The 24,467-nt window shown below is 48.5% G+C and overlaps 1 protein-coding gene across 3 annotated transcripts in view; it reads right to left on the bottom strand.

Moving 5' to 3' along the window:
* LOC119978739 (Golgi apparatus membrane protein TVP23 homolog A-like) overlaps positions 1-23,380 on the bottom strand; it is a 64,372-nt gene extending 40,992 nt beyond the window's left edge. For all 3 annotated transcript variants that reach the window (XM_038820576.1, XM_038820577.1, XM_038820575.1), the window contains exons 1-2: positions 23,213-23,380; positions 22,996-23,081 (exon numbers count right to left, since the gene is read on the bottom strand). In XM_038820576.1, the coding sequence (XP_038676504.1) occupies positions 22,996-23,081; positions 23,213-23,221 (95 nt within the window). In that variant the 5' untranslated portion in view covers positions 23,222-23,380. The remainder of the gene's footprint in view (positions 1-22,995; positions 23,082-23,212) is intronic.
* Between the last annotated feature and the right edge of the window lie 1,087 nt (positions 23,381-24,467).

Here is a 24,467-nt window from a genome sequence, read left to right as displayed (position 1 = left end):
GAAGCTCAACACCATCCAGCACAAAGGAGCCCACTTGATTGCTCCCCCTTCCACAAACATTCAAACCCTCCACCACCGACGAACAGTGTCAGCCATGTATACCATCTACAATATGCATTGCAATAACTCGCCAAGGTTCCTTAGAAAGCACCTTCCAAACCCAGGACCACTACCACCTAGAAGGACAAGAGCAGCAGATACCTGGGAATCCCACCACCTGGAGGTTCCCCTCTAAGCCACTCACTACCTCGACTTGGAAATATATCGCCATTCCTTCTCTATCGCTGGGGCCAAACTCTGGAATTCCCTCCCTAACAGCACAGAGGGTGCACCTACACCTCAGGGACTGCAACGGTTCAAGAAGACAGCTCACCATCACCTTCTGAAGGGTAACTAGGGAATGGCAATAAATGCTGGCCTAGTCAGCGACATCCACATCCTGTAAATTAATGTTTCAGGTCAACGACCTTCCATCAAAACGTCAAAAACGTGTCTCTTCTCATTAGAATTAGTGACTAAATTAGTGCACAGTTTCAGATTTTCTATTTTTAATTTCAGATTTCTGGTATCTGCAGCTTCTTTTAAATCTCACGAAACACAACATGAACTTTGAGATTGCTTGGGACTATTTTTATCAACAAAATGCAGGGGTTATATGGCCTGTGGCGACCATGCTGCCCATCTAAACTAAAATCTTCAACACTTCCTGAGTCCATATCCTTCTTTTCCCATCCTATTCATGTATTTGTCAAGATGCCCCTTAAATGTCACTATCGTCCCTGCTTCCACCACCTCCTCCGGCAGCGAGTTCCAGGCACCCACTACCCTCTGTGCAAAAAACTTGCCTCGTACACCTCCTCTAAACCTTGCCCCTCACACCTTAAACCGATGCCCCCTAGTAATTGACCCCTCTACCCTGGGAAAAAGCCTCTGACTATCCACTCTGTCTATGCCCCTCATAATTTGGTAGACCTCTATCAGGTCGCCCCTCAACCTCCATCGTTCCAGTGAGAACAAACCGGGTTTAATCAACCGCTCCTCATAGCTAATGCCCTCCATACCAGGCAACATCCTGGTAAATCTCTTCTGCACCCTCTCTAAAGCCTCCACACCCTTCCGGTAGTGTGGCGACCAGAATTGAACACTATACTCCAAGTGTGACCTAACTAAGGTTTCATACAGTTGCAACATGGTTTGCTAATTTTTATACTCAGTGCCTTGCCCCAGCCAAGGAAGGCAAACATGACGTATGCCTTCTTGACTACCTTCTCCACCTGTGTTGCCCTTTCAGTGACCTGTGGACCTGTACACCTAGATCTGACTTTCAATACTCTTGAGGGTTCTAACATTCACTGTATATTCCCTACCTGCATTAGACCTTCCAAAATGCATTACCTCACATTTGTCCGGATTAAACTCCATCTGCCATCTCTCCGCCCAAGTTTCCAAACGATCTAAATCCTGCTGTATCCTCTGACAGTCCTCATCGCTATCCGCAATTCCACCAACCTTTATAGAACATAGAACATAGAACAGTACAGCACAGAACAGGCCCTTCGGCCCTCGATGTTGTGCTGAGCAATGCTCACCCCACTTAACCCACGTAACCCGTATACCCGTAACCCAACAATCCCCCCATTAACCTTACACTACGGGCAATTTAGCATGGCCAATCCACCTAACCCGCACATCTTTGGACTGTGGGAGGAAACCGGAGCACCCGGAGGAAACCCACGCACACACGTGGAGGACGTGCAGACTCCACACAGACAGTGACCCAGCCGGGAATCGAACCTGGGACCCTGGAGCTGTGAAGCATTGATGCTAACCACCATGCTACCGTGAGGCCCCGTGTCGTCTGCAAACTTACTAAACAGACCAGTTACATTTTCCTCCAAATCATTTATATATACTACGAACAGCAAAGGTCCTGGCACTGATCCCTGCGGAACACCACTAGTCACAGCCCTCCAATCAGAAAAGCACCCTTCCATTGCTACTCTCTGCCTTCGATGACCTAGCCAGTTCTGTAGCCATCTTGCCAACTCATCCCTGATCCCGTGTGACTTCACCTTTTGTACCAGTCTACTATGAGGGACCTTGTCAAAGGCCTGACTGAAGTTCATATAGAAAACATCCACTTCCCTACCTGCATCAATCATCTTTGTGACCTCTTCGAAAAACCCTATCAAGTTAGTGAGACACGACCTCCCCTTCACAAAACCAGGCTATCTACACACCCTTCTTCAGACTCAACATCCACGAATTCCTTCTCTTTGGTGAATACTGATGCAAAGTATTAATTTAGTACCTCCCCTATTTCCTCTGGCTCCACACATAGATTCCCTTGCCTATCCTTCAATGGGCCAACCCTTTTCCTGGCTACCCTCTTGGTTTTTATGTACGTGTCGAAAGCCTTGGGATTTTCCTTAACCCTATTTGCCAATGACTTTCGTGACCTCTTCTAGCCCCCCTGACTTCTTGCCTAAGTTCCTTCCTACTTTCCTTGTATTCCACACAGGCTTCGTCTGTTCCCAGCCTTCTAGCCCTGACAAATGCCTCCTTTTTCTTTTTGACGAGGCCTACAATATCTCTCGTTATCCAAGGTTCCTGAAATTTGCCATATTTATCCTTCTTCCGCACAGAAACCTGCCGGTCCTGAATTCCCTTCAACTGACATTTGAAAGCCTCTCACATGTCAGATGTTGATTTACCCTCAAACATCCACCCCCAATCTAGGTTCTTCAGTTCCCGCCTAATATTGTTATAATTAGCCTTCCCCCAATTTAGCACATTCACCCTAGGACCACTCTTATCCTTCTCCACCAGCACCTTAAAATTTACTGAATTGTGGTCACTATTCCCAAAATGCTCCCCTACTTAAACTTCTACCACCTGGCCAGGCTCTTTCATCAATACCAGGTCCAATACAGCCCCTTCCCTAGTTGGGCTATCTACATATTGTTTAAAGACGCTCTCCTGGATGCTCCTTACAAACTCTGTCCCGTCTAAGCCCCTAGCACTAAGTGAGTCCCAGTCAATATTGGGGAAGTTGAAGTCTACCATCACAACAACCCTGTTGTTTTTACCCGTTTCCAAAATCTGTCTATCTATCTGCTCCTCTATCTCCCGCTGGCTGTTTGGAGGCCTGTAGTAAACACCCATCATTGTGACTGCACCCTTCTTATTCCTGATCTCTACCCATATAGCCTCACTGCCCTCGGAGGTGTCCTCCCATAGTACAGCGGTGATATTCTCCCTAACCAGTAGCGCAACTCTGCCACCCCTTTTACATCCCCCTCTATCCCGCCTGAAACATCTAAATCCTGGAACGTTTAGCTGCCAATCCTGTCCTTCCCTCAACCAGGTCTCTGTAATGGCAACAACATCATAGTTCCAAGTACTAATCCAAGCTCTATGTTCATCTGCCTTACCCGTAATACTTCTTGCATTAAAACATATGCAGATCAGGCCACCAGACCCGCTGTTTTCAGCAACATCTCCCTGTCTGCTCTTCCTCAGAGCCATACTGGCCCTATTCCCTAGTTCTCCCTCGATGCTTTCACCTTCGGACCTATTGCTCCGATACCCTCCCTCCTGCCATATTAGTTTAAACTCTTCCGTATGACACTAGCAAACCTCGTGGCCAGGATATTTATGCCTCTCCAGTTTAGATGCCACCCATCCTTCTTATACAGGTCTCACCTGCCTGGGAAGAGCTCCCAGTGGTCCAGATAACAGAAACCCTCCCTCCTACACCGGCTGATTATCCACGTGTTTAGCTGCTCCATCTTCCTATTTCTAGCCTCACTGGCACGTGGCACAGGGAGTAATCCCGAGATTACAACCCTAGAGGTCCTGTCTTTTAACTTTCTGCCAGTGATTAGCACTGTTGCTTCACAGGGGCCTCACGGTAGCATGGTGGTTAGCATCAATGCTTCACAGCTCCAGGGTCCCAGGTTCGATTCCCGGCTGGGTCACTGTCTGTGTGGAGTCTGCACGTCCTCCCCGTGTGTGCGTGGGTTTCCTCCGGGTGCTCCGGTTTCCTCCCACAGTCCAAAGATGTGCGGGTTAGGTGGATTGGCCATGCTAAATTGCCCGTAGTGTAAGGTTAATGGGGGGATTGTTGGGTTATGGGTATACGGGTTACGTGGGTTTAAGTAGGGTGATCATTGTTCGGCACAACATCGAGGGCCGAAGGGCCTGTTCTGTGCTGTACTGTTCTATGAGACAGCTCCAGGGTCCCAGGTCCGATTCCCGGCTTGGGTCACTGTCTGTCTGGTGTCTGCACGTTCTCCCATGTTTGCGTATGTTTCCTCCCGGTGCTCCGGTTTCCTCCCACAGTCCAAAGGTGTGCAGGTTAGGTGGACTGGCCATGCTAAATTGCCCTTAAGTGTCCAAAACAAAAAGGTTTGGTGGGGTTACTGGGTTACGGGGATAGGGTGAAGGTATGGGCTTAAGTAGGATGCTCTTTCCAAGGGCCGGTTCAGACTTGATGGGCCGAATGGCCTCCTTGTGTACTGCAAATTCTGTGAAATGCTGTTCACAAGACAACATTCATTAGAATGGTTAGATGGTCACTAATTCAGTAACTTTGCAGTGCGAGAGTAGACATCACACATAATCAGGGCCCAGACAATGTTACGTAAACAATAAATGCTGATTATCACCGGTTAAAGTGGAAGTAAAGTCAGCTGCAATTATTCCGAGCCAGTTAATTCTTTAGAGGACAGATGCTGAGATTTGTCTATAAAGCATGTGTTTTTGCAAACACAACACAACTTGAATATTGTTGATGAGACAGTTGGGAGTTTTAATTTTGGCCGATTACTACTTTGCAAAGTAATTTCAAACGTGTGTGTGTGTATGGGTGCTATTGCATTAATCATTACTCATTCGCATTAGGTTGACTATTACTTTACATTTGCGAGCAAGCAATTTTCCAGGAACAGGTTAGAGAGGTTAGAAACAGGTGGAGAGACTTCAGGGAGGCCGAGATGTTGTGGCAACATGCACAATTACAGTTTGATGCACTCAGTGAAAATTATATTCCCCATTAGACAGCCTAATTCTAATTGAAGGGAGACAAAGCGTGTTGCTGGGACTGGCTATAAATATTCCTGTGAACACAGTTCCTTCTTACATGGGGAAATAACTGGGCGGAAGTGACTCAAATCTAAAAGTTTCACAAGCTACAGTGTAGAAGCGGAATCCTGATTTTACAATTGCTATTTTTATTAAAAATGTGGAAAATAAAACAAGGAATGGGGGTGACATGAACGGAACTACTACCAAGATTCAGAGTAATTAAAATGAATGAGCACAGTCAGTTTGCTCACATTCCATAAATTGATTATAACATTGAGTAGGAATTCCCAGAGGGTGGAACTATTCCAACTGCCCTCAAATAAAAATTATATAATAGGCACACTTTCACGAATGGTTCAACTGGTTAAGTCAGTAATTTACTGATCCATACAGACCAAGATTGTGCTCATTTACCTGATCCCAGTCAGGGTAACAGCAGGGGAATTGCAGATCGATGGGAGTGAGATTATTATTGCCAACCCGTGACCTCTGCGAGATGGTGCTCATCAGAATCACACACCAGGCTGCGCCAAATGATCAGACAGCCGGCCGTTTAACGTCAATGTTATTGTTGAACTTTGTTGTATGCAAACTAACTGCTGCATTTGCCAACTGAGCAGGAACTATGTTACAAAAGTAACTCAATAACTCTGAAGTGTTTTTGAGATATTGTGAAGACCAAAAGGATCATATGTACACATATAATTTTGTGCTTCCTCCTTCTGTGTGTATATTCATAAGGAGCAGGTTGCGAGGAAAGAACACCCAGAACCAGTTAATGCTCCAAATGAGAGTGAAAACTGTCTCAATACACCACCATCTACCCACCCCCACCACAGTACTGGGAGGGGGGGTAATTCTCAATCGTTGATACAATACCACAAACAATTAACCAGTTGCACACATGTTCAAAATGAACTCCATATTTTTCTCCCCAGTGAAGGGAAATTCAAGTTTCAAAGTGATTCATGACAATATTGCAACATAAAAGCCATTTATGCTCTTTCAGGAACGGCTGCAATCTCATTGGGGGAATACCAGGTTAGCTCAACTATTTTTGTACCCACACTCCATGACAACCCAGTCTTTTCTCTCTCTCTCTCTCACTTGCTTGCCCCCCCCCCCCCCCCACCACCTTATCTAAACTGAAATCAAGGTTATTTCCATTGGGGAAGTCCCAGTTCTGGACAGTTTCATCATTGTTTTCTTGCATGTCCCCCATTCAATACACCACAGTATCTGACTTCATTAAACTAAAGAAATCACCAGGCAACCCTGGAAATTACAATTAATCGAGTGAACGAAGGAGGTGAAGTCTTTTGGCCACAATGCAACACACGTTACTAAACAGCACTGAGTGAGCAAGGTTGAATACATTCATTACTTTTTAGCACTGCTGACGGATTAATACGTTCTCATGGTTTCACCAGGATTCTTGCACAGATTTTGAAATCACTTTGGGACTTCAAGGAGTAGAAACACAATAAAGTTTTCAGCCTAAGCAATAATTTAAGAATTCCCTTGATGATTCAGTGAGTTACGTCAGTGATAAAAATGATTCATTCAGGAAAGATCCTATGCTAATTAGTTCATCTCAACAAGCTTCAATGCCCCTGGACTATGGAAAAGAATACTGGGAGGCTCCTGATATTATTTATATTTGCCTATAATGATCTTAGTGAAGGAGGAAGTTGGATTTCAAAACCACAGAGTGCAGCATTTTGATTCAGTGGATACAAGTTTTAATTTGTGCAGAATCATTGATTTGACCTCAAGCATATTTATAGCAAGTCTCTTAGATTGGTCATAGGGAGTTTTGTGTGGAAGGATAAGCGGTACAGGCTCAATAGCTTCCTTCACTTGGAGAGTTTTGTGCAATTAGGCAATTGGTAGTACTTGGCGCTTTGTAAATGAAAACTTTTAAGAAGAAAAAAGGAATTCTATTTTTTACTCATTTGGGTATTTTAAAAATATTTTTGATTAATTCACCTTTAAAAGTCAATTTGGTAACTTAATATTACATTTTGAAGTATAATTATGTCTACACCTTTAGGTATGACACCTTTTAAAAGAAAGACAGACTTAGCACAGGACTTTTAATTATGTATATAGATACTTGGAATTTGAGTAATACTAAAAAATTAGACATGTTGTCAAAGCTTTTCATCTTGCACTCATCAAGTCAGATGCAAGGATTCAAAATTTCAAAAGGGAACAACCACTTATACTACACGGGAAAAGGGTACTGATTGATTGAGGTGTTGCCATGGGGCATGCACTGTTTTTATTTATATTTTGTGTTTGTTTATACTACGTGCAGATTTGGAACTTCTTATGCAATAAGAATAAGTGTGGCGGCACAGTGGTTAGCACTGCTGCCTCACAGTGCCAGGGACCCGGGTTCAATTCCAACCTTGGGTGACTGTGTGGAGTTTGCCCATTCGCTCAGTGGCTGCGTGGGTTTCCTCCGGGTGCTCTGGTTTAGCACACTGGGCTAAATCGCTGGCTTTTAAAGCAGACCAAGGCAGGCCAGCAGCACGGTTCAATTCCCGTACCAGCCTCCCCGAACAGGCGCCGGAATGTGGCGACTAGAAGCTTTTCACAGTAACTCCTTTGAAGCTTACTCGTGACAATAAGCGATTTTCAGTTTCATTCATTTTCATTCCCACAGTCCAAAGATGTGCAGGTTAGGTGGATTGGCCATGCTAAAATTGCCTCTTCATGTCTTGGGACATGCAATTTACGTTACAGGGTAGGGCGGGGGAGTGGTCCTGGGTAGAGTGCTCTTTCGAAAGGACGGTGCAGAGTTCTGCACTGCACTGTAGGGATTCTATGAATGTATCACAAAACAATTTAAAACATGCTATCCTATGGAGTCAGTGATTAGAGAGCAATAATTTCCCCATGGAAAATGGAGAGGGAAGGAAACTGTGCGTGAGAATTCGCCATGTTTACTTTCTAAATAATTTACAGACAGCACTGGTAGAGCAGGTCACTGGTAAATTACTGAGAGAAGAATAAACTATTGTCAGGACACAAAAACATTATGGAATACTGTTACATGGGCGTTATCAGTAGCAGCAGGGAGTGGTCTAGCAAGGAGTGAATAAAAAGTGGAGATAGGTGAAGATGATTTGAAAATACAATGGAAGGATGGAAAGAAGTTGCACGTGTACAGTGTTTTTCAAGATCTTTGAACACGCCACACGCAAATTAACTGTTTTTGGAGTGTAGTCATTCTTGTTAATAATAATCTTTATTGTCACAAATAAGCTTACATTAACACTGCAATGAAGTTACTGTGAAAATCCCCCAGTCGCCACACTCCAGCACCTGCTCGGGTACATAGAGGGAAAGTTCAGAATGTCCAATTCAACGAACAAGCAAGTCTTTCGGGACTTGTGGGAGGAAACCGGAAGCATCCAGAGGAAACCCAAGGCAGACACGGGGAGAACGTGCAGACGCCACACAGACAGTGAACCAAGCCGGGAATCGAACCTGGGTCCCTGGCGCAATGAATCAACAGTGTTATCCACTATGCTACCGTGCTGCCCTATGTTGATATTACATGCACACTTGAAATTTCCTATGCAATAAGAATAAGCATGCGGTACAGTGGTCAGCACTGTTGCCTCACAGCTCCAGGGACCCGGGTTCGATTCCAACCTTGGTTGACTGTGGAGTTTGCATTTTCTCCCCGTGGCTGCGTGGGTTTTTTCCGAAGGTGCTCCGGCTTCCTTCCGTAGTACAAAATTCCTACTATTCTTGTGGAATGAGACTAGTCATTCAGTCCCTGAAGCTTGTTCTGTCATTCAATTACATCATGGCTAATCAGCAATTTAACTCCATCTACCTCACTTAACCTGCCTAACAAAAGTCCATCAATTTTAGGTTTGAAATTCTCATTTGACTTGGCCGTGGCAGCTTTTGAAGGGAGAATGTTCCAGAATTCCACTACCTTTAAAGTTTCTGGTGATGTTGGTCAAGTGATAAACATTAATCCGGACAGTAGGAAAATTCAGGTCTTATGTGCCCCAGTCTCTGGAAGGCGACTGAGCCCATCTTCTGACCAAGTGCAACCACCGAGCTAATTCTGACATCTAAATGGATGGAAACTCTCAGCTTTCTGCAAAGAATTTGGAAAATAATGATGCAAATCTAAATCTGTCAGCCGCTGATAGGAATTTATTCTACCTCTGGGGTCAGTCCAAATTTTAAATTCTTAAGAGAAACATCTGGGAAGGACAGCAACCAGCTTAACATAACTCAAGAGTTTCATTAACTCCATCCATATTGAAGTAGATGACATCAAGATTATAACAAAATAAGCATAAAATAATTAATGGTAATAGTATTTACTCAGACTGTACAAAGGTGGGATGAGGTGTTCAATAGGGATTGGTGCTAGGATCACTATTATTTTCATTTACATAAATGATTGGACTCAGGAATTGGAAGTACAGTATCAACATTTCAGCTGATGCCAAATTAGGGTCCCGAGAGGAAAAATATAACATTAACAAACTTGCAGATTAAAATGGCAAATTAATTTCAATACAGTTATTTGTGATGTGGTAATCTTTAAATAATTAGGCATCCCCTTGAAATGTAAAAATAGCAAAGCAGGTCCAAAAAGTCCAAACAAAGCACCGGAAAGGAAAAACTTGTTGGTATAGCACCGCTTTACACACTGCAATTCCCACTTACACAGTTTTATACACTGCAATTCCCACTTACACAGCTTTACCCACTGCAATTCCCACTTACACCGCTTTACACACTGCAATTCCCACTTACACAGTTTTATACACTGCAATTCCCACTTACACCGCTTTACACACTGCAATTCCCACTTACACAGCTTTACACACTGCAATTCCCATTTACACAGCTTTACACACTGCAATTCCCACTTACACAGCTTTACACACTGCAATTCCCATTTACACAGCTTTACACACTGCAATTCCCACTTACACAGCTTTACACACTGCAATTCCCACTTACACAGCTTTACACACTGCAATTCCCACTTACACAGCTTTACACACTGCAATTCCCACTTACACAGCTTTACACACTGCAATTCCCATTTACACAGCTTTACACACTGCAATTCCCACTTACACAGCTTTACACACTGCAATTCCCATTTACACAGCTTTACACACTGCAATTCCCACTTACACAGCTTTACACACTGCAATTCCCACTTACATGGATTCCCCAGGGAAAGACAGTTGAGCTGGATTCTCCGATTCTGGGGCTATGTTCCCACGCCGGAGTGGGAACAGTGACGGTTTACGACAGAAGAAATGGCGTAAAACAGCGACCAATCCTCCGTTTGGACGGGAGCATAGAGCACCCGGCTCTAACTGCTGATACAGCCTGGAGAATTCCCGGGTCCGTGGCCGCACTGCAGCCTGCAGCTGCCGCACCGTGCAACATGGCGGCGGCCGCTCGCGGACCCGGCCTGTGAAATAGTCGCCCACTTCTGCTGGACTGAGTCCCCAACGCGGATGTGATGAGACCACACGCAACCAATGTCGTCGAGAACTTGGCCGGTCGGGGTCGGAGCATCGGCGGGGGGTGGACCTCGGGCAATGTCCTGAGGCCTTCGATACATCACGCGACGTACTCGGAGAGTACACCGCTTTGGAGAGGATGGAGTATCGCGAAAGCAGCGTTGCCCCTGATTTGATCGGGAACTTTGATTCTCCGGCCAATCGCCAAACGTGAATTAGGCGGCAGTGACCGGAGAATCCACCCAATGGCTCTGGGAGCTGAAGGGTTTCTTTATTAATAACTGACAGGTTCAAAAACAGCTTCTCCCCACTGTCACCAGACTCCTGAATGACCCTCTTATGGACTGAAATATCTTTATTAGGGGTTTAACATTTCTGAACATATTTTACACAGCCAGACACAGCCAGTTCTTGTATTTACAAGAACTTTGCAGCCACTGTAGCTTTAACTATTATATGTTGGGTGTACCAGCTTGACCCGCAGGGCCTGTCATACAAGGCTCGAACATTGAGGTCACAAGATGATCGAGGCAGATACAGAAAAGAGGTGGTCTTCACAAAAAGGAGAACTTTTGTTGAGCACTGGCTGGGTCAGGCCATGGCCTGGAGCACTTCCACTTGGTCACCTGGGGGCCACTAGATGGCTCTGCTCCCTTGTGTGGGAGCCCCCGGTGGTCGGCTGTTGCCGCTGCATGGCCTGCCCCCCCCACCCTGATTGCCTCCTGACACTTAGCCATGCTTGGGGGGTTGTGGGAAGGAGGGCGTCTGCCGGGTGTGTACCTTCCTTTGTTGCCCTTCCCCCCTCTTTCCTACTTGACCTGTGTTTTACCTTGGTGTTTTTATCCCTCCCCCACTTCCTACCCTTCCTCCCCTCTATCCTCTCCCTTTCCCTGCCCTCTTTTGTGACCCGCCCTGTGTCTGTTTCCCCCCCCCCCCCCCCCCCCCCCCGTTTTGCTGGATGCAGGTTATCAATAGGTCTTGGAAGAAGTTGGTGAACAGCCTCCACATTTGGTTGAAGCCTCCGTCCGATGGCATACTTTATTTTTTCTAGCCTGAGAAATTCTGCCCGGTCGGGCAGCCAGTCTGCAGCCTTGGGTGGTGCAGCAGATCGCCAGCCGAGCAGGAATCTCTGGCTGGCAATCAGGAAGGCAAGGCCAGGGTGTCAGCCCCTCTCCCCGAAACATTTTGGCTGTTCTGATGCCCCGATGACCGCCCCCAGAGGGCAAGGTTCCACCCTCACAACCCTGGACATGGCCTCAAAGAAGGACGTCCAGTACCCAACAGGTCTGGGGCAAGACCAGAATATGTGTGTGGTTGGCCAGGCCCCCTTCACACCATTCATATTTGTCCTCCACCTCCAGGAAGAACCAGCTCAATCTCGTCCTGGTTAGATGTGCCCTGTACACCACCTTTAGCTTTGTTAGGCTCAGCCCTGTGCATGTGGAGTTGAAGTTTGCCGTGTGCAGTGCTTCGATCCAGAGTCCTCCTCCATCACTCCGTCTAGTTCCTCATCCCATTTCTCCCTCGTCTCGTCCAAGGTTGAACGTCTCCTCCAACAGTCATCCGTACATGTCCGCACAGTTCCCGTCTCCTAGCTTGCCCGCAGTGAGTAGCCTGTCCAGTAGTGAGTGTCTTGGTATCTGGGGCAATGTCGTTGTTTCCTTGTGGAGGAGGTTTTTGATTTGGTTGGATCTTTGTTTACTCCCTTTCAGGAGCTACAACTTGTTGTTAGTTCCTCTCGGGTCGCTATTCTGTCCTCTATGTACATGTCTCTAACCGTCAGAGTCCCTTTGTCCTGTCTCCACCTTTTGAAGGAGGCATCCATTGTCGCAGGAGTGAACTTGCCATGGTGGACATCGCAGTCAGACCAAAGTGATGTCGCATTTGGTTCCATATTCAAAGTGTGGCAACTACCACTGGGTTTTTTGAGTATTTGGTTGGGGGGAATGGGAATGCTAGTGCTTGGAGGGATGTCTCCTTGCAGGAACTTCCATTCTGACCCATTCTGCTTTCAGTTCCTTAACCCATCCCCATGCCCTTTTTGACGTGGCTGCCCAGTGGTAGAACTGGAGATTCGGGAGGGCCAGGCCTCCCACGTTTCTCCCTCTTTGCAGGACCTTCTTCCTGATCCTCAGTCACTTCCTCTCCCTCTAGCTGGCTTAGTGGCCTATTTTCGGGCTAAATGTGCCAAATTCCAAATTTCCAGAGGGGGGGCCACCTTTCCTGCATCTGTTCAGCACATACCTGCCCGCACTTGCAAAATTAACCTAATCCGTGTAGAGCTCCTTGAAGTGGTGCTTCATGAACAAAGTTTTAATTTCGATAGGATATGAATTCAAAAGTTATGCTCAACTGATGCAGGACGTGATTAGAGCACAGTTACTATGCACGGTTTTGGTCTCTACATTACAAAATGACATGGAATCACTGAAAAAGGCAAAAAATGATGAGAGCAGAACTGAGAGAGTGCAACTGCGGAAACACAGAAAAGGCTGGGCCCTATGAAATTATATAGGGGTTTAATAGGATCAACGGAGAGAAAATGTTTCCACTGTCAGTGGCACCTAATACGAGGGGTCATAACAATAATTTAGCTACTAATAAATTCAATAAAGAAATTTAAGAGAAATTTATTTTCTCAGAGGGTGTTAAGAATGTAAAACTCACTACCACAAGGTCTGACTGACGTGGAAAGCAGAGATGCATTTAAGAAGTAGTAGATGAGGGAAAAGTTAGAATATACTGATAAGGTGGGAGGACACACGGTTGGACGCTCGTATGCAGCATAAACAAGCACATTAGAAATTGTGTGTTTCTGTGTTGTAAAATTCTACGTAAGCAAAAGGGGGAAATTCTGCTGATATACAAGGGTTAGCAATGATCAAAATTGCGCAGAATGCAGAAACAGATACGAAATCTGGATATTCTCGTCATTTTTGAAGAATTGGGAGTATAAACCATGAACCAACTTGAATAAAATTACATCAGCATTTTGTATCATGTTGCTGGCACTGGATCAGAACAGCTAGGTTAAACTGCAAGAACACTGGCCAGCTTCTTTCTCACCGTGAACCAGCTATGTCACATTCCTGGAAATCAATAATTGATCCTGCTATTAACGTTGCAGCATTCCATGACATAATGAAGCCACAATCCTCCTACAAGTCTATGTCAACGGCAACATGTGCCAGTTTCAGTGTGAAGTTGGCACTGAATAAAAAAATTGCTGTGAGGCCAATTTTCATGGCTGATGCATTACTGAAGACCAATTGTGCCACAGTGGAACTGCAGTGTTGCAAAATAAATATTTTGTTAATGATTACATGGCCGCTTGATACAATTAGGCTTCCTGACTACAATTGTTGATCATTAACCTTTTCTCGTCCAGGGAATGAAAAATATGCACTTGCAGAAGATATCGTTTGACAGCATTTTCGAAAATCAATGTTCAGCACCACTGGGCAGTGGTGTTAAGGTTCAATCCTTATTCCTCCAATTTCCTGCTCTCAACCTTACTGGGGAGATGCAAGCCACTGGAGATTTAGAAGGAGAGTTATCTCTGGATTGATTTGCGCACCCCATTTTCGTAGCCAGTTGACAATAGTGATGGAGGACTAGAAGCTGGCCACCCATTTGCAGAGGTGCGGCGCCAAGTAAAGAGAAGACCAGAGGCCTATTCCTATTCACAGCCAGGAAGGAATGAAAGCACAAGCACACCGGTTTTGACTTCTAGTTCTCAAATGTTCAAAGTAATCACCTTGCCTCTCAAAATGCTGGAGTTTCATCGAGCATATTAGCTCTCCTTTGTATGGGCAATTGACAGACATTGTTGCTCAGCAGTAAAGGTGACACTTGGTATACATTTGTGTGACAATTAGTTCTCACCTCTTTATGAATAATATAGCAAACACCTTTCATTTCTATAATACGACAGATGGAGACTCTGAGAGCGGAATTACCCCTGTGTTGCAGCATTGACGTGCTCAGCCCCAGCGGCAGCTTTCGCTGGAGACTGAGAAAGAAACGCCAGATCGCCGGTGCCACGGCATCACAGACAGCAACATGGGTGCCCCAACACCCGCACCACAGAGGCTTCAGCAGTTCCAGAAGGCAGGCAGGCCGCCACCATCTTCTCAAGGGCTAGCCAGCGGCCCCACATCCTGTAAATACCTTGACAAAAATGCTTTTTGTAAGTTGGCAGGCCGCCAGCAACTTAAGTTTCCGGTGAGCCCCATCAGGGAGTTCCTCGCTGAGGCCCCGAATGTGAACAGAGTCTGGTTTGATAGCATGTGGTTTCTCGGCTCTCCAAGCGCCGGGAAACACCCGGCTAAATGCGCTCGTTCTGTGACTCTGTTCCCATTCCGGTAGATCATGCTCAAAATCAAATAGGCATGTAAAATCCTAATTTTATTAGTGCTGAATAAATAGTGGCGAAAAGTTTCAATCAAGTTATTCCAAAATGCTAAATTATGTAAAGCGGGGGGATGTCAATTCATTTTCCTGTCATTATAATCATGGATTAAAAGTAGAAAGTAGGGGCGGCATGGGGCACAGTGGTTAGCACTGGGACTGCGCCGCTGAGGACCCGGGTTCGAATCCCGGCCCTGGATCAGTGTGTGTGTGGAATTTGCACATTCTCCCCATGTCTGCGTGGGTTTCACCCCCACAACCCAAAGATGTGCAAGATAGGTGGATTGGCTACATATTTTTATTAAAACAGTAAAAAATATATACAAGGCCAAACGGTACACTCATTTTGTGTTGGAGAAACAGGATGTCCTCCCCTCAGTACCAATGTACGGGGAGGGGGTGCGGATACTCTGATTATTAAAACAATTCACAACAAATAGTACAAGCACTAAACTTTGCACTGGAGAGATCAGATACCGTCGCCTCTGTACCAACAGAAGGGGAAGGAAGGGGGTTGGTGGGGAGAGGGGAAAGGAGGGTGGTGGGGAGGGAGGAGGTTGGGGTGTTGGTGAAGGAGGGGCCAAATAGGGCACTGCCTGAACTATCTACAGAGGCAGAAAAGCAAAAGAATCTTCAATGATGATGTGCCAGATTCTGGGAGTTCCCCCAGAGCGGGTGAGGGGCAACACAGTGTCAGGCACGAGTGAGACCCGCACGCCGCTACAGAGCGTCTCGTGCACACTGGGCTCCCGACACTGGGCGGCTGAAAGCCATCGGATAGTCGCCCTCAGGGTCTGAATCCTCCACCGCAGTGGCGGTGACCAGGCAGCGGGCGGCACGGGCCCACCAACCAACTCGGGGGCTGCCTTGATCCCGACACTGGGATCATCGACAGGCGGGATCTCCTCAGGCTCCTCCCGAGGTCCTGGGCCAGCGGGAGGAGGTGGTGCAAATGAATTTACAACGGGTATGGTATGGCACTTGTTACTGCAATCAAAGGGGATGATATTAATGGAAATGTGATCAAGTGGATCGAAGATTGGCTAAAGGACAAAGTAGTGGTTAATGAACATATTTGTGATGTAGGAATGTAAAATAGTAGTATTCCTAAGGATCTGTGTTGGAACCAATGCTGTTGGAATCCTTTAATCATCTCCTATTTGAAAATTTCCCATTGCTTTTTGTTATTTTTCTCTTCCATTCATTGCACTGGTTTTCCTTTCTATTTACTGGAAATTTGCCCCCCCCCCCCCCTCTTCCCCCCCCCCCCTCTTTCCCCCCCCCCCCCCCTTCCCCCCCCCCCCCCCTCTTCCCCCCCCCCCCCTCTTTCCCCCCCCCCCCTCTTTCCCCCCCCCCCCTCTTTCCCCCCCCCCCTCTTTCCCCCCCCCCCCTCTTTCCCCCCCCCCCTCTTTCCCCCCCCCCCCTCTTTCCCCCCCCCCCTCTTTCCCCCCCCCCCTCTTTCCCCCCCCCCCTCTTTCCCCCCCCCCCCCTCTTCCCCCCCCCTCTTCCCCCCCCTCTTCCCCCCCCCCCTCTTTCCCCCCCCTTCCCCCCCCCCTCTTTCCCCCCCCCCCTCTTCTCCCCCCCCTCCTCTTCTCCCCCCCTCCTCTTCCCCCCCCCTCTTCCCCCCCCCCCTCTTCCCCCCCCCTCTTCCCCCCCCCTCTTCCCCCCCCCCTCTTCTCCCCCCCCCTCTTCCCCCCCCCCCTCTTCCCCCCCCCCTCTTCCCCCCCCTCTTTCCCCCCCTCTTTCCTCCCCCCCTCTTTTCCCCCCCCTTTCCCCCCCCCCTCTTCCCCCCCCCTCTTCCCCCCCCCCCTCTTCTCCCCCCCCTCTTCTCCCCCCCCCTCTTCTCCCCCCCCCCTCTTCTTCCCCCCCCCCCCTCTTCCCCCCCCCTTCCCCACCCCCTCTTCCCCCCCCCCCCTCTTCCCCCCCCCTCTTCCCACCCCCCCTCTTCCCCCCTCTCTTCCCCCCCCCTCTTCCGCCCCCCCTCTTCCCCCCCCCTCTTCCCCCCCCTTCCCCCCCCTCCCCCCTTCCCCCCCCTTCCCCCCCCCCTTCCCCTCCCCCCCCTTCCCCTCCCCCCCCCCCCCAGCATATTTTATCTTTGAATCTTGCCTCCTCTTTTATATTTTTATATTGAACATAATTATGTTATGATTGCTGTTTCCAGTTTTTCTCCATTATCTATTTGGCCTACTTAATTTTTTAGAACTAAATCCAACACTGCTTCCTTCCATGTGGATTAAAAATACACTGATTCATAAAGCTACCATGGAGGAATTATTGAAGCCTCTCGCTATCTTTGCAACACGTAGTGAAAATTAAGGTGATGGGTCATGGAGATGGTGATCTTGTAGTATAAGGGTATGTGGGTCTGGTACACAAAGCATTAACATCGGACTGAGTACAGAGCTGCCCACACAATGATGTAAGAGTACACGTGACCCGCACCGAGAGGTCAGTGTAGTGTTGGACAGAGCCGAGTATAGAAGCAAACATGGAGATAGTTACTTGGATCTTTACTATTGTCTGTGCATATGGTTTCACTGCCTTTTTCAGTGATTCCATGTCATTTTGTAATGTAGAGACCAAAACCGTGCATAGTAACTGTGCTCTAATGACGTTCTGCATCAGTTGAGCATAACTTTGGAATTCATATCCTATCGAAATGAAAATTTTGTTCATGAAGTACCACTTCAAGGAGCTCTACACGGATTAGGTTAATTTTGCAAGTGCGGGCAGGTACGTGCTGAACAGATGCAGGAAAGGTGGCTCTCCCTCTGGAAATTTGGAATTTGGCACATTTCGCCCGAAAATAGGCCACTAAGCCAGCTAGAGGGAGAGGAAGTGACCGAGGATCAGGAAGGAAGTCTTGCAAAGAGGGACAAACATGGGAGGCCTGGCCCCCCCCGAACCTCCAGTTCTACTGAGAATGTGAAACAAGGGTTAATAGCTAGAACAAGCCAGAATGACCGGGATACATTAGTGGAAAATCACAAAGTAAGGGAATGTGTTATTGAAGCCATTGAAGGAGAATGAATTTGCTCAGAGAAGGGAGTGATATTTGAAGTCGTGAGCCGACTCATGACTGACTGTAAGCCAAACAGCCTTGAGAAACAAGGCGCATGGCCGGATGACAGGATATGAAATGTGGGAGCCGCTTGCAACTATAGCTAACACTTGTTAATTAAGCTAAAACTGCTACATTATCATGTGCCAATAGATAACCTCAAAGTCTGTAAAATCATGTACGGGAACTATTGTAATAACCAAACTATGCTTTGAAATGTGGGCAAGCTCAAGTGAATGTAAGAGACAACCCCTTAAAGAAACATATAAAAAAGGGATGCTTTGAGCAAGACTTTGGCACTCTCAGAGGTGTTTCTTCGGAATACCTAGAGAGCGGCCCCGATTGCAATAAAGAATATTCTGAAGTACGGACGTGTTCGAGATCGTTTCTTCCGGACTGAGAGACAAGTGAATTAGAGACACATTCACACTACCACTGGGCAGCCATGTCGAAAAGGGCATGGGAATGGGTCACGGTACTGAAAGCAGAATGGGTTAGAATGGAAGTTCCTGCAAAGAGACATCCCTCCAAGCACTAGCATTCCCCCCAACCAAATACTCAAAAAACCCAGTGGTAATTACCACACTTTGAATATGGAACCAAATGCGACATCACTTTGGTCTGACCAAGATGTCCACCATGGCAAGTTCACTTCTGCGACAATGGATGCCTCCTTCAAAAGGTGGAGACAGGACAAAGGAACTCTGACGGTTAGAGACATGTACATAGAGGACAGAGTAGCGACCCGAGAGGAACTAACAACAAGTTCCAGCTCCTGAAAGGGAGTAAACAAAGATCCAACTAAATCAAAAACCTCCTCCACAAGGAATCAACGACATTGCCCCAGATACCAAGACACTCACTACTGGACAGGCTACTCACTGCGGGCAAGCTAGGAGACGGGAACTATGCAGACATGTACGGATGACTGTTGGAGGAGACGTTCACCCTTGGACGAGACGAGGGAGAAATGGGATGAAGAACTAGACAGATTGATGGAGGAGGACTCTGGATCGAAGCACTGCACACGGCAAACTTCAACTCCACATGCGCAGGGCTGAGCCTAACAAAGAAAAAGGTGGTGCACAGGGCACATCTAACCAGAACAAGATTGAGCTGGTTCTTCCTGGAGGTGGAGGACAAATATGAATGGTGTGAAGGAGGCCTGGCCATCCACACACACATATTCTGGTCTTGCTCCAGACTTGTTGGGTACTGGACGTCCTTCTTTGAGGCCATATCCAGGGTTGTGAGGGTGGAACCTTGCCCTCAATTACTGGCCAATTGTAACATTGAATAGATGATATTGTAACTGAATTCCATTCACCTGCCTTTGTTCCATAACCATTAAAGACTTGCCGAATTAAACTTATTAAATTTTTCCCAACTTTTAAAGGATTGACGTTGACAAAACGTTTTGGGGAAGATGCTAGGCAATGGAACTAAGTTGGTGGAGCTTTCAGAGAATCACCACAGGCACTAAAAGGTCCCTCGCTCAGCCGTAAAATACTTTTATCCAAAACAGTTCCTGTTAATAAAATAATAATCTTTACTAGTTTAACAAGTAGGCTTACATTAACACTGCAATGAAGGTACTGTGGAAATCCCCTAGTCACCCAACTCTGACGCCTGTTCGGGTACGCTGAGGGGGAATTCAGAATGTCCATTTCACCTAACAAGCACATCTTTTTGGCACTTGTGGGAGGAAACCGGAGCATCTGGAGGAAACCCATGCAGACACGGGGAGAACGTGCAGATTCCGCACAGACAGTGACCCAAGTCAGGAATAGAACCTGGTGCTGTGACGCAACAGTGCTAACCCCTGCGCTACCGTGCCGCCCACACAGCTTTACTGAGGACATAAACAGAAGTACACCAAACTGTAATTAGTTTTTCAATGTCCATTTAAAATATGGGAAACAGGCACAGGATACTACCTCCTTACTGTGCACTTAAGTGTACATGAACCAAGATTCAGAGGCCGAAGAGCATTGTAGGCCCACACTATAACAGATACACAAATTTGTCACTGGGTTAAAGTTGACAATTTCAGGGAAGTAAATGCTGGAATCTTGTCCCATTTTTTGGACTCTAGATGTACTTTCACATCAAACTCTAGCATCTCGTTTTAGTGCAACAACTTTGCATGGCTCATTCCTCCTTCTATACGGTGTGTCAAGTGCTCATCGCTGCAGACACAATGGGCTCTACTGTGGAATACTGAAATCTTCACTCAAAGATTTATTTCACTTCATTAAACCATAATATTCACTTAACCCACAAGCTTATTCAGAGCCCCAATTTTCCGTAGGTCTATGATACTCTCAGGTGCTCATTGACTCTCATGTCATTCGCAACTGGAATGGCAGTCAATACAAGAGATCTTTCTGCAAATTACTCCCAAAGTGTGAAAGTGCCCTAGATCTCCACATTACACAATAGAGATAGGCAATGTAAAAACAGAAGAATGCATCGCTTGAGATATTGCTCTGCCAAATGTATAGATACTGGAGTAAAAGGAAGATTCGAAAATTGAGTAAAATCAGGATTCAAAATAAAATTGGGATAAAATAAATGATTAGATAAAAGGGGAAGCAATGAGTGCAGCTGTCTGAAGGCATATTTTAAACCCCCTCCTATCCGGAACATCAGAAATTGGTCAGTTCCCATTAACAATGCTTTATCTCTGAGGCTGATGGTTCATTCTTCTACATCGGCCAACCAATATGGTGTAACTGTCAGAGAGCTGTTAATTAACAAGTGTTATAAAATTGCCAGAATACAAAACAGCACGTCAGAGATGGTGCATATAATTTGCCAGGATAAGCAAATACACAAGCAGGTAAACCAGCTCTTAGAAAAGAAGGCATTCAGCACCAAATGTAAATTTCATGCAAATCCAGGAGTAACAACTTTAACAAAAAGTTACAGGCATGGCACTTACTGGGCCTAACACTAAAATCTAATAGAAGTCGGACACCATTCAGCCCCTCAAGCCTGCCTCACCATTTAATAAGATCATGGCTAACCTAATAGTAACCTCATATCTGCATCCCGCCTCATGCTGGTAACCAATCGGCCTCTTACTTACCAAAAATCTATCCACCTCGGCCTTAAGAATATTCAAAGGCTCTGCTTCCAGCACCTTTTCAGCAAGAGTGAAAAACCTTTTCGCCTCCTTATTTAGGGACAGATGCAAAGTTATGTCAGCTGAAGATGTACTCGGAAAACTGTATGAGAGGAATTGAACTGACGAACTGACATTTGTCCTTTTTTGAGGAGTCCAGGTTGGCCCTGTCACAAGTGTCTACTCAGGTGTTATTGCTGTCCTGGCCACTTCTAGCTTCTCAGATGGTCAAAGTTATTCAATCCACACCTGGTTCAGGTGGTTGTTATCCTCTCCACATCTGGCTCAGGTAGTAAATGTTATCTTTTCAAATGTGGCTCAGGTGGTTAATATAATCCTCTCCATACCTGCCTCTGGTAGTCAATGCTAACTTATCCTCACCTGGATCAGGTGGTTGTTATCCCATCTACACTGGCTGGTGGTCAGTTATCCTCTCCACCCATAGCACGGGTGACCAATGTTCTCCTATCCACATCTGGCTCAGGTAGTCAACGTTCTCCTATTCACACCTGGCTCAGGTGGTCAGTTATCTTATCCAAACCTGGCTCTGGTGGTCAGTTATCTTATCACACCTGGTTCAGGTGGTCAAGATGGTCAATGTTATCCTATCCGCACCCTGCTCAGCTGGTCAATGTTCTCCTACCCACACCTGGCTCAGGAGGTCAATTTTATCCTAAATAAACCTGACTCAGGTGGTCAATGTTATCCTATCCACACCTGGATCTGATGGTCAATGTTATTCAATCCACACCTGGCTCCAGTAGTCAAGGTTACTCTATCCACACCCGGTTTTGCTAGTCGATGTTATCCTATTCAAACTTGGCTCAGTTGACCATGGTGCTCCTATCCACACCTGGCTCCAGTAGTCAATGCTATGCTCTCCTTCACTGACTCAGGTGTTTAATGTTCTCCTAGTCACACATGGCTACAGTAGTAAATCTTAGCCTCGCCCCACATGGCTCAGGTGTTTAATGTCACCCTATCCATATCTGCCTCCGGTGATCAATGATGTCCTCTCTAAACCTCACTCAAGTGTTTAATGTTCACCTCTCCATACCATGCTCTGGCACTCAAGTGCTATCCTCTCCACACCTGGCTCTGATAGATAATATACTCCCGTATACTCCCATTCACATGTGGCTATAGTAGTAAATCTTATTCTCTCCACACCTTGCCCAGGTGTTTGAGGCTCTCCTCTCCACATCTGGCCCAGGTGTTTGAGGCTCTCCTCTCCACATCTGGCCCAGGTGTTTGAGGCTCTCCTCTCCACATCTGGCCCAGGTGTTTGAGGCTCTCCTCTCCACACCTGGCCCAGGTGTTTGAGGCTCTCCTCTCCACATCTGGCCCAGGTGTTTGAGGCTCTCCTCTCCACATCTGGCCCAGGTGTTTGAGGCTCTCCTCTCCACATCTGGCCCAGGTGTTTGAGGCTCTCCTCTCCACACCTGGCCCAGGTGTTTGAGGCTCTCCTCTCCACATCTGGCCCAGGTGTTTGAGGCTCTCCTCTCCACATCTGGCCCAGGTGTTTGAGGCTCTCCTCTCCACACCTCGCCCAGGTGTTTGAGGCTCTCCTCTCCACATCTGGCCCAGGTGTTTGAGGCTCTCCTCTCCACATCTGGCCCAGGTGTTTGAGGCTCTCCTCTCCACATCTGGCCCAGGTGTTTGAGGCTCTCCTCTCCACACCTGGCCCAGGTGTTTGAGGCTCTCCTCTCCACACCTTGCCCAGGTGTTTGAAGTTCTCCTCTCCACATCTGGCCCAGGTGCTCAATGCCGTCAGCGCCCTTTACCTGATCCTGCTTTTCCTCAGCGCCAGCTCCTCCTCTTCCTCGGTACCGAAATCCAGGGACACGTCCTCGGTGTCGTCGACCAGCGCCTGGGGATGGTGTGAAGGGGAGAGCGGCTGTTAGACAGAGTGTGAGCGGGGCCGGGCCGCCTTTCCCCGGCAGCCGGGCCAGGAGTCTGCCTCCGGGTGGCGGCCGGGCCGCGGTGGCTTTGTCCCCTTACCTGCCTCATGATCCCCGGTGTCGGTGCTGCCGTCTGTCAGACTCCGGCCGGTTGTCAAGGGCGGGTGCGACCGTCAAATACATCCGGGAGAGCGCCGCAGCTCCGGGGCCGGGCAGCGGGAGCAGCATTTACTGCAACCCCGACAAACACATCCATCATTGCCCAGACCCCACCACCCCGGCCCCCAGACCCCACCACCCCCGGCCCCAGACCCCACCACCCCAGCCCCCAGACCCCACCACCCCAGCCCGACCCCCCCTCCCCCCAGAACCCAGACCAGACCCCCCCCCCAGAACCCAGACCAGACCAGACCCCCCCCCCCTTAGAACTCAGACCAGACCCCCCCCCCCCGAACCCAGACCAACCCCCCCCATAACCCAGACAGCCAGACCCCCCCCCCCAGAACCAGACCAGACCAGACCCCCCCCCAGAACCCATACCAGACCCCCCCCCCCGAACCCAGACCAGACCCCCCCCAGAACCCAACCAGACCCCCCCCAGAACCCAGACCAACCCCCCCCCAGAACCCAGACCAGACCCCCCCCCAGAACCCAGACCAGACCCCCCCCAGAACCCAGACCACCCCCCCCCACACCCAGACCAACCCCCCCCAGAACCCCCCCCGCCCCCTCCGAACCCCCCCCCCCTCCCATAACCCCCCCCCCCCTCCCAGAACCCCCCCGCCCCCTCCCAGAACCCCCCCCCTCCCCCTCCCAGAACCCCCCCCGCCCCCTCCCAGAACCCCCCCCCCCCCTCCCGAACCCCCCCCCCCCCCCCTCCCATCCCCCCCCCCCCCCCTCCCCCCCCCCCCCCCCCCTCCCCCCCCCCCCGCCCCCTCCCACCCCCCCCCCCCTCCCAGAACCCCCCCCCTCCCAGAACCCCCCCCCCCCTCCCACCCCCCCCGCCCCCTCCCAGAACCCCCCCCGCCCCCTCCCAAACCCCCCCCCCCCCCCCCCTCCCAGAACCCCCCCCCCCCTCCCAGAACCCCCCCCCGCCCCCCCCCCCCTCCAGACCCCCGCCCCCTCCCAGAACCCCCCCCGCCCCCTCCCAACCCCCCCCCCCCTTCCCATAACCCGCCCCCTCCAGAACCCCCCCCGCCCCCCCCCAAACCCCCCCCCCCCCCCCAGAACCCCCCCCGCCCCCTCCCAGAACCCCCCCCGCCCCCTCCCAGAACCCCCCCCGCCCCCTCCCAGAACCCCCCGCCCCCTCCCATAACCCCCCCCCCTCCCAACCCCCCCCGCCCCCTCCCACAACC

The sequence above is a fragment of the Scyliorhinus canicula genome, chromosome 15 (assembly GCF_902713615.1).
Source record: "Scyliorhinus canicula chromosome 15, sScyCan1.1, whole genome shotgun sequence".
NCBI classification, from domain to species: Eukaryota; Metazoa; Chordata; class Chondrichthyes; order Carcharhiniformes; family Scyliorhinidae; genus Scyliorhinus; species Scyliorhinus canicula.
The sequence above is the reverse complement of the archived record's forward strand: the minus strand, read 5'-3'. Positions and strand labels throughout refer to the sequence as shown.